At 37.7% G+C, this 10834-nt stretch overlaps 1 protein-coding gene across 1 annotated transcript; it reads right to left on the reverse strand.

Moving 5' to 3' along the window:
• Positions 1 to 3362: 3362 nt before the first annotated feature.
• On the reverse strand, positions 3363 to 8613 carry LOC107778423 (gibberellin 20 oxidase 1-D). The gene is made up of 3 exons (XM_016598675.2): positions 7879 to 8613; positions 7201 to 7522; positions 3363 to 6590 (listed from the first exon to the last, which is right to left on the reverse strand). Exons 1-3 carry the CDS (start codon positions 8433 to 8435, stop codon positions 6321 to 6323), a joined length of 1149 nt encoding a protein of 382 aa, XP_016454161.1. The 5' UTR covers positions 8436 to 8613; the 3' UTR covers positions 3363 to 6320.
• Between the last annotated feature and the right edge of the window lie 2221 nt (positions 8614 to 10834).

Raw genomic sequence — 10834 nt, forward strand, 5'->3', positions numbered from 1 at the left:
TCATTGGGTCCAGACATTTCTTAATGCAAGATAACTTAACAAAGAAATATTTCGGAAGACTTGAAAATATTTATGAATGGATTTTTACAAAATCTTTAACCTCTTTAAATAAGGCAAAAATCAGTGCTGGGGGTATAATTATTTGAAGTATAGCACCTTAAATATGGGCGCTATACCCAGTTGAATTATTGTTACGTCCCCAGAAGAATTATTGATGGGCCCACATAATATATATATAGCACGGTATGTTAGGGCTTTATTTATATAGCGCATTTTAAAAGGGCTCTATACTTAACTGGGCAAACGGTCGTTAAGGTATAGCGACTTTTAAAAGGGCATTATATATATTATGGTCACCAGCTGTTTTTCCATACATTTTGATTTTTTGAATCCAAAAGAACCACATTTTGGTTCCGGACTCCACTAGATATATACTTCCTGTCCTATTAAATTTTGTTAATAGTCACAATCGTTACATAATTATCATTTCTATCTAATTGTTTACTTATTCTCCACATGTTCTTTTCCATTACTTGTTATCTTCGGTACTGAACATTGCTATGATTTATGACTTGGCTCAGAGGTAACTCAACTAAATGGGTGAACTAAATCCAAAATGTAATAAATGGCACGAATACTTAGCAAAATGTCATTCATCTTTTCAATCATTTTAAAATAGAGTTCATACTAGATAAAATAATCGTTTGATTATTCTCCTAGCTAATATTTAGGAGTTTTAAATTTAATCAGATTTATTACTTATTAAACTTTTTCTTATTTGAATTAAGTAAGAAGTTCTTATAATTAGGACATTAAAATCATTAAAATTTTACCTTATATAAATTTTATAATTAATGTATGATTAAACAACATCAAATCTTTATGCGTATGAATTTTCTACACTTGAACGTTTTTTAGAGCAAAAGTGATTGTATATTTGTGCAAAGTTTTAGGTGAACAATTATGATGTAAATAAAATAAAATAAAGAAAAGATTAAAGAAAGAGGAAGCATTTTGCTTTGTCCTTTATCCCAAATCAGTAATTAACCTATAAATGCTATGAGTAGTCTATGTAAGATTGGTCTACTAACTATTAATTTTATTCTTCGATAAATAATTTACCTAGATATAAATATGAATATAGATTTTAAAACATAATTAGAATACATAATTACGAAAATATTTAATAATAGCAAGAGAAAGAAAAGTGATTGACAAAAGTCATTTACTAACACTACGACAAGCATAAAAGGCAAAAGTTTGATGTTTTATCATTTGACAAAAGAATTTTTGTGGATAAAAATATAGTTATAATTAAATACTTAATATATGGTATGAACTAATATTAATAATTTGAATCCTCAATAAATAAATGATCTTTGTTACTGATTAAAAAAGATAATTAAGTATTTGAATTAAATGAAATTAGAATATAAAACAAAATCAGTCATAGTATTAAGAAATAAATTGTTTAAAATGCAAACTTTAAGAAATAAGGATAAAATAGTAGAAGACAAAATGTATTCATAAAGATATGTCAGGTGAGACACAATTTAACATATTATTTTATAATATTACTCCCTCTATTTTAATTTAAATAAAATATTTCACTTATCGAGAGCCAATTTAACTCAAACCTGTAACGACCCGACCGGTCATTTTGAGCTCTAGCGCATCGTTCGGCGGTTCGAGGCCTTGAGTAGCTTCATTTCATGTATTACGACTTGTACGTGTGGTCAAAATTGGATTTTGGGAAGTTCGGAGTTGATTCGGAAGGAAACATTCTAATTTCGGAACTTTAAGTTGGAAGAATGGACTAAGGTTTGACTTTTGAGTAAACGGCCTCGGAATCAGGATTTGAAAATTCCAATAGGTTCGTATGATGATTTCGGACTTGGGCGTATGTCAAGTTGAGTATCGGGTGGTCCGGAAGTATTTCGTCGCTTATTATGGAAGGTTGGAATTTTGAAGGTCTAAGAATTTCCTAAGTTTGATTTGAAGTAGGCTTTGGGGTTATCAATATCTGTTTGGGGTTTCGAGCCTTGAAATAGGTTTGTATCGTGATTTGTGACTTGTACGCAAAGTTTGGCTTCATTCTGGAATGTTTTGATTTGATTCGGACGCACTCGTCGAAGTTTGGAAGTTTGAAAGTTGAAAGAAAGATTTTGATCGCCGATTCATGATATTTTTATCATGAATCGAGGGGCTCGAGTGCGAATCGGATTGAAAATGGATCGAGTTTGGACTTGGGAGAAGTGCTGAGGCAGCTGGGATCTGGTGCAATCGCACCTGCGTGGAAAGGGCTGCAGGTGCGAGCCCGCAGGTGCGGCGTTGTGGTTTCAGCAGCGACATTTGGACTGAGCTGGGATGGCCGCAGATGAGGATATTTCCGCATCTGCGAGCCCGCAGATGCGAAAAATGCTCCACAGAGGCGTAAAGCCAGCTGGGGTCACAGAAGCGGAAAGTCTCCGTACGTGCGAGAGCACAGGAGCATGGGGTGGACCGCAGAAACGGTCGCGCAGGAGTGAAATTTTGTCCGTAGAAGCGGATTTGCCTGGATTGGAGAGAACCGCACCTGCGATGGATTTTTTTGCAGGTGCGGCTGGTGGTCTGCTGCTGCGAAAGTCGAGCAACACGAGGTAAATGATTCCCACCTATTACAAGTTAAATACTTGGATTTTATACGGATTTTACATGAAAACTTATGGAAATTCATGGAAATTGTGGGATTTTAAGAGGAAAATCTAGAATTGATAATTTCGGATTTTGACCATGATTTTGAAAATAGAATTGGGAATAAATTTCATATTTGAGTTTGTGGTGTTATGGGTAAAGTTTATCTTCAAATATATTCGGAATCTGGGCATGTGGGCCCGAGGGTTGACTTTATTGATATTTTGAGCGGAGTTGGGAATCATTATAAATTGTAAAATTTTAAGAATTGGAGTATATTTTGATTGATTTACACATTGTTTGACTAGTTTCGGGACGTTTGGATTTGAGTTGAGGTGTTAGAGAGGCGTTGGAGCCGGTTATGGAACTTCGGAGCAAGGTAAGTCTCCTGTCTAACTTTGTGAAGGGGGAAACTACCCCCTAGGTGATGTAATCATTATGTGCTATTAGTTTTGGATGCTACGTACGCATGAGGTTGTCACGACCCAAAAATCCAACTAGTCGTGATGGCACTTAACCCATCCCGTTAGGTAAGACAATTTCTAACTAACCAATTTTAATAATAATTATTAAAGTAATTTAAGTGAATAAAGATCCTGATCTTATAAAATCTCCAAGAACTGGTAGTACAAATCATGAGCTTCTAAGAATAGAGTATACAAAACAGAAATGAAATAAATATATAGTCTGTTTGAATAATACATAAACAGAGCTTTTATAAATCTAAGGCTACCCTAAACAAGAGGCAGCTACAACGAGAACGTAGGTACATCTTCACATCTCGCAACCATCGAGCACAACAATAACAACAGCCAACATCTGCACGCAATGTGCAGAAGTATAGTATCAGTATAACCGACCCCATGTACTGAGTAAGTAACAAACCTAGTCGTAGGTTGAAAGTAGTGACGAGCTTCCACCAAGGTCGGGTCCAAACCTAATAGTCCACAACACTCCATAACAACATAAAGCAAATAATACCAGAAGTAACTCAGGGATAAAATACTCATCCAAATAATGATTTCAAAAAAAATAGTAGTTCTTTCTTTCAAATACATCAGTGAAAACCCAAAGCGTTTGCCGAAGTTGCCAATAATATGAATAGTTTGAAAATAATGAATTTCACCAAAAACATCTTCTCAATAATAAATAATATGTTTCATTTTTCTTCCGGATAACCCGTGTAAAATAAATGCATCGCTATGCCCATCTGTCAAAATATGTGAGAAATCATGAATGATGTGATTTTGTACAGTATGAGAAAAAATACATCTCTATGCATGTATGTCATGTGTGCATGCCAATGCGATGCAACTCAGTGATAAAATCATAAACAGCCCCTCGGGCAGAACATCACTCATATACAGCCCCTCGGGCAATCCTCACAGTCACTCGTGCCACTCGAGCATACCTCACAATCTTTCTTGCCACTCGGGCATACCTCACAATCACTCTTGTTACTCGGGCATACTTCACAATCACTCATACCTCCCAGTCACTCAGCACTCGCACTCAGTAGCTACCTGCGCTCACTGGGGGTATGTACAGACTCCGGAGGGACTCCTTCAGCCCAAGCACTATAATCTGCACGGACAACTCACGTGCTATAATAATAAAGTATGCTGCAGGCGGGCAGCCCCGGTCCACACTCATCCTCACAATCAGGCCCTCGGCCGATATCAAATAAGCTGCGGCGTGCAGTCCGATCCCATAAATATGCAACATGCTGCGGCGTGTAGCCCGATCCCATAAATATCCTCATAAATCAGGCCCTCGGCCTCACTCAGTCATCAATCTCTCCAGTCTCTCGGGCTTACAATGTCATGAAAAATAGCCTAAAAATGATGATATGATGTATCAATGAATAACAACAGAGACTGAGATATGATATGCAATGAAATGAATATGACTGAGTATGAATTTTCAATTTAAAACAAATAGTTCACAGCAATATGACCTCTGTGGGTCCCAATAATACTGGCACGTAGCCTCAATCATGATTTTTAATATGCTTTTCAGCTTAATTTCTCTAACTCATAAAACGCATGGAACATGCCAAGATCATTTAACTACAAAATTTTACAGAAATAATTATGTCATAATTTCTATAGTGAACGCCCACACGCCCGTCACCTAGCATGTGCGTCACCTCCCAACAATTCACGAAATACATATATTCAGGGTTCAAACCCTCAACTCCAAGATTAGAAGATTTACTTACCTCGAATAGGCCAAATCCAATGTCGAACAAGCTAAGCAATGCTCCAGAAATTCCATTATGCGCGTAACAACTTCCAAACGGCTCGAATCTAGTTACAATAATTTGATTCAGCCCACAAAAATTATAGGAATTAATTCCATATCAAAATACTAATATTTTCCAAAAATCCGAAATTGTGCTCCAAAAATCACTTGTGGGGCCCACGTCTCGAAATTCGATGAAACTCACAAAATACGATAACCCATCCAATTACAAGTTCAACCATACTAATTTCACTCAAATCCGACTCCAAATCGGTATTCAAACTTGAAGAATTTGTTTTGTGACATTATAGAAATTTCCTTCTATTTCTCTTGAAGATTCAATAATCATACACCAAAAATGAAGATTAATTCATGGAATATAATCACAAGGGAGTTAAGAACACTTCCACTAAGTTGTGTGGAAAATTTTCTCTCCAAAATCGCCCAACCCGAGCTCTAAAATCCAAAAATGGGTGAAAATATTGAACCCTCGAATTTTAAGGTTATGCCCCAGCGATTTCTGCACCTGCGGACAAGATTTACACACCTGCGCATCCTCTTGTGCGAGCAAAACATCGCATTTGCGGACTCCACTCGCCTGCCCAGTTTCCGCTTATGCGCGATTCCGTCCATATCTGCGCTCATGCAGGTGCGGAAGTTTCTCTCGCACCTGCGACCAACGCCTCACAGCCCTCTGCCCGCATCTGCGCTCCTTCTCGCGCAGGTGCGATTCCGCACCTGCGCGCCTCACTTCAGCCTACCCCTGTTCGCACTTGCGAGCTCGCACATCCATCTCCGATAAACTAACTGGAAGATAGATTTTCAGTTACCTACTTACCCTTATATTTCAATAAATGCCAAAAGCAAATGGTTACATTGGATACCCATACTTAATTTGCTGAAAATTTATTAAGTATGTAAGACACTCTATTATCTTTCTCTACTTAGCCCAAAGCAGATGCTTACGAAATTAATCTATAAAGCTCGTTTATTCCTTCCCTCGTATCTTCTCTATCTTCTTTATTAATTGCTCACCATTTTAAATCTTAGTCTTTCATTGGAAAAGAACATGCTACTTTCCTCTAAGTTTTTGCATGTCTTCTTCCGACGTCTTCAGAGAGCTAGAGAGATTTCGCTCTCCACTTTACCCTTTCACTTACAAAATAACTGATAGTATTAAGATTGTTTACATTATCAGTGTAGTTTGCCGAATATACATGTTTTTGTTCTATTTTCCGGGCTATCATATCATAGTTTCTATAAAGAGGTATTACTTTTATATGTCAACTATTTGATAGCGTAAAAAATATATATACTACCAGTGCATACTGAACTTAAGCTCTAAATAAAAGACTAGGTATCTTCTACCTTCGATCTCACAAACCCTACCAGAAACTTAGGTCTTAAACCTCTGGAGTACCTTGTTGAAGCCAATTGGAGAAGTATTGAAGAGTGTTCATATCAGCTCTGTAATGCTTCTGTGTAAACTCAAGGAGGGTTGCCCATGTGAAGTCAGGATATATTCTAGGATTGTTGGAGTCCACCAATTCAGCTGGTGGGCTCACCACCTTATCCTTCTTAGGGCACAGAAAAAAAGCAAGAGATTTCCTAGGACTTTTGTTGTTTACTACCGCTCTGTGCAAGCAACTTTTGTATCTTCCATTTGAAAGCGCCTGCAAAAGGAAAACAACCAATGTATTACCCATTAAATACAATAACAAAAGATATGATGTTGTACGCACATTCTATGGAAAGAAACGAGCCACCAACTATACCTATTTGTCACGTAAATATTGGTTGTCTCACTTTGTACTTCAAGAAGGCATCTACTTTTACTGTAGTACGTCAAATTTAGTATATATAATTTAACTTATATACACTTACAAGATAAATATTTTTATACCATCGGTTTAATTTAACAAGTGTTTTTCTTAGATAGGTAGTTTTAATTACTATGGGCAATTACTTAGTTACAATTCCAACCTTTTAACTTTATGTGTCAAAGTTTGAATAGGCACAGAATTTAATTTTTTTTTTATTATTTAATTTGTGGTTAAAACTATGCTTAGGCATTTATGTGGCTATTAAATCATCTTATCTAGGTAACATAAAAATTTTAAAGTTAAATTATTTCTAAATATAAAAGCGTGATATTCTTTTTGGGACAAACTAAAAAAGTATGCCACATAAATTAGAACAAATGAAGTATATTTTTTAAATGATTCAATAGTGTAAAAAATTCTTTACACTATGCAAATAGAAATTTTGCACAACATGGCTTACCATAAAAGTGTCGCCTATGTTAACCACAAAAGAGCTAAAATTTGGAGTGATGAAGCGCCACTTGTTGTCCTCAAAGACTTGAAGCCCTCCAATACTATCTTGATGGAGGATGGTTAATGATGTTGGGTCACAATGAGGCCCAGTTCCTAAGGTAAGGTCTGGTTTCAGACATGTTGGATAATAATTGAGTCTCATAATAGATTCATTTTCTTCAAAGAACTGTTTGAAATGGTTCCTCTTCACGCCGAGGCTCACCCCCAAGAGTTCCATGATGCCAGAAGAAAGGGTGCTCATGGCAGTGCAGTAATCTTGATAAACATTCCTATACAAACATTGAAAATAAATCAAATAGATAAGTGAGGAAGATAAAAATCAAATATTACTATATTGTACGACCTGTTTAAGTTGCCGAGAGCATACATTGTCATTGGCATTTTAGATTAGTTGATCACACATTTCAATACGTTATCAATTAGTTCAATATTCACGGCATGTTCCCATTATTTAAAAGAATTTCTATGTGTTTGACACAAGAAAATGTTAGCGGAGGTCCAAACGTGAGGGATATTGTTAAAAGTAGATAATAAAGTATACAGCAATGCGTGGTCTCCGACAGTTTAAATGTTTAAGCTTTTAGATGAAACTTAACTATACAACAAAATGATCGAATTCTCTTACCCAACATGGCAGAAATTGTCACCCATGGTCCTTAGAAAGTACTCCTCAACTATGCCTCCTTGGGCGGAATATGGGAAAGAGAGTGTTTCTTTCCAAGGTAGTTTGGATGAAAACCTTTCAGTAAAGCTATTAGCATAACCACAATGCTCTCCCTTCTTCCTCTGAGCCTTTTGCTTCTCAGAGAGTGGCAATTCAAAGAACATGTCCATGTAACGATGGGCGAGCGAGATGAGGTTAGTGTCAACTCCATGGTTCACCACGAGAAAGAAACCGTGGTTCCTACATGCTGAATCAACAAGTCTAGATGCTTTCTTGGCTGCAACAGGATCACCCGAGAGGAAGGATCCCAAATCGATATGTGGAATATGCAGTTCAGGAGCAGTACCAGCACGAGGTTTCTCGTGATCTGGCCATATGAATTGTGTAGGAATGTTGGATTCATGTTTCAGCATTGATGAGTCGAAAATCAGTGACATTTTCTCATCTTCAGTGAACCCTTCTTTGGATGTTTGTGTCGTGGGTGACTTGCTTCGTGTGACCATACAACCAATGGCCATTGTATGAGTTTTTTTTTCTTTTCTAATTTGTTTCTTGTTAACCTTTTAAAGTATGGTATCTAAGGCAACGAATAAAAGGTAGAGTAGTTAACTTTTGAAAAGGAGAAAAATAAAAAGGAAAAAGAACTTTGTAAGAGGAAGGGAAGTTGCAAGAGAGAGATGATAACGGAAAAAATGAAGGCCGTTCAAGTGGGGAAAAAATGTTAAACGAAAAATTGGAATCTTATAGGTCTCTCACGCGTTGTCTCCAACAACAAAAACAGGGCCAAAATGACCACTTTGCAAAGAAGGGCTTCTCAAACCTTAGATTTCGGTATAGATCCACAAGTTACTTGTCTTTTCCAATTTGAAACTAGAGCTCTTTCCCGATGGCCTTTGGCGTTTCTCTCACCGCCCTAAAGCCCCACGCTTGCAATCGTGCCTAGTAAGTTGTTTACACATATAACGGTACAGTTGAATTTATACGTGATTTCTAGACAAATAAATTAATTTGATCATGAAATAATAAAATAATCAAAGAATTATGCAATACTTAGCCTTAGGATATAGACGAAACAACAGAAGCAACAGTTACTGGAACAGAGTTTCCGGGCACAACAATAATGAAATCAAAAAGTAAGAAGGTAAAATAGTATTAAACTTTGTATAGAATGTAACGTAAGTTTGCCAGAAAATTCGTATCATTTACAATGTTAACTAAGCTCACTATTTATAGTTATGTCTATAGAAGGAGGTCCTAGAATCGTGCCCTTCTTTAATGTCAATTATGAGGGACATTGATGAAGATATAACGGTGAACATAAATGCCAAATTTTCTGTAGCGGGTAATTGCTCTTAATGCCATGGAATATTCTCTATTAAATACTACTGGGCGAAGATCATATATCATATCTTTATGAGCGTTATTATTTTCGGTGACAAACAAAACAGTTGTCTTCGATCTTTGGCCATCCCCCCGTCTTGGGTTCCATGTGTCTCTTTTTTTAACGGCCACGTGTCATAGCATATTTTACCCTATACAGATAGTCCCCCTGCTTTCCGGCAACATGACTGGGGGCCATTACCCTTAGGTTAGGATCTTTAGAAGGTGCAATCACTTAATATTAAAAGGCAAGGCTTGGTAGTTAGGATTCGTTGTAAGGGTCAAACAGTCAAATGAACCGTACCAATGTAGCCCACTCTAGCTGCGGCACAAGACTTATGCGCCTCTGATTATGTACTCTACATACAAAACAACGAATGAAATCTTTGCTTTCGGTATACTTTATCACTATGCATTTCGCTCCATCGATGCATCACAACAAATCCTAAAGCCCACGGGCTACTCCGACTCGGGGACGGTCGTCCGATAAAAAATTGGATGGCCCGAGCTATCGAATCCCCGAAGAACCAAGCTTATTAGGCAGGTCCCCAACATGAAAGGCTACGGCCAACCTAAAATGGTTCGGAGACGTCCAAAGTCCGTACTCAGAAAGTAAGGCCCTTACTGAGGATTAAAACCTATTAAAGGGTTACCCTCGGCAAAACACCATCGTATATGACTAAAACACTCAAGTGTCTTAAAGGCCTTCGATTTTTATAGAAATTTCGAAGCCATAAATAATCCGGAGTTACTATCGAAATCGTGCCTCATTCGGGCTTCTGGAGAACGTTTGCTCCAGATTACGTCTAATTCTATGCTAAGTCATTAAGGATGATCCAAAATAAAAAAATTACAAATAGATTCTAAAGTAAAAGACACGGTGACACCAAAGGAATATTTTTATATATATTTCAAAAATTATTTACAAAGTCACGATAAAACAGCCTCAAAATAAACAAAAAAGGAGCTGAGACATCTCCGCCTAATATGCACCGTAGCTCGACTTTGCACCAGAACCCTTGGGACCTTTGGGCTTATAAAGTTCTTTTACCTCGGCCTCAAGTCTCTTGGCCTCTTCAATCTAGGGCGACAGATCAAATCCCCGGGCGCGAATCTCCTCGAGGGTCTCCCTCCGGGACAACCGCTTGACATATTCGGCCTTCTTTATTAAACGGGCCTCGACTATTTCCACATCAGTTTTATACTGGACCAACATTTCTTCGACCTCGGAGAAATCAATCGAGGTTTCCTCCAATTCGGACTTCAGCACACTATATTCCCGGCCAAGGTCGTCTCGTTCATAGACGGCTGGATCCAATTGTGCCCGAAGTTCGTCACTTAGTCGAGACCACTTGTCGGCCTTGTCCTTTTGCCACCCGGAGCTGGTCCTTGACTGACACTAACTCCTCTTTTGTAGCCTCCTTTTCCGACACCAGCAAGTCCATCCTTCTCCTCAGCGCCTCGGCCATAGTTTTGACCTCGTTCATCTCGGCCTGGAGCTGGTTAATCAAATCTATCTTCTCTTAGACTTGCAAGG

Source organism: Nicotiana tabacum, chromosome 13, assembly GCF_000715075.1.
Source record: "Nicotiana tabacum cultivar K326 chromosome 13, ASM71507v2, whole genome shotgun sequence".
Taxonomy (NCBI): domain Eukaryota; kingdom Viridiplantae; phylum Streptophyta; class Magnoliopsida; order Solanales; family Solanaceae; genus Nicotiana; species Nicotiana tabacum.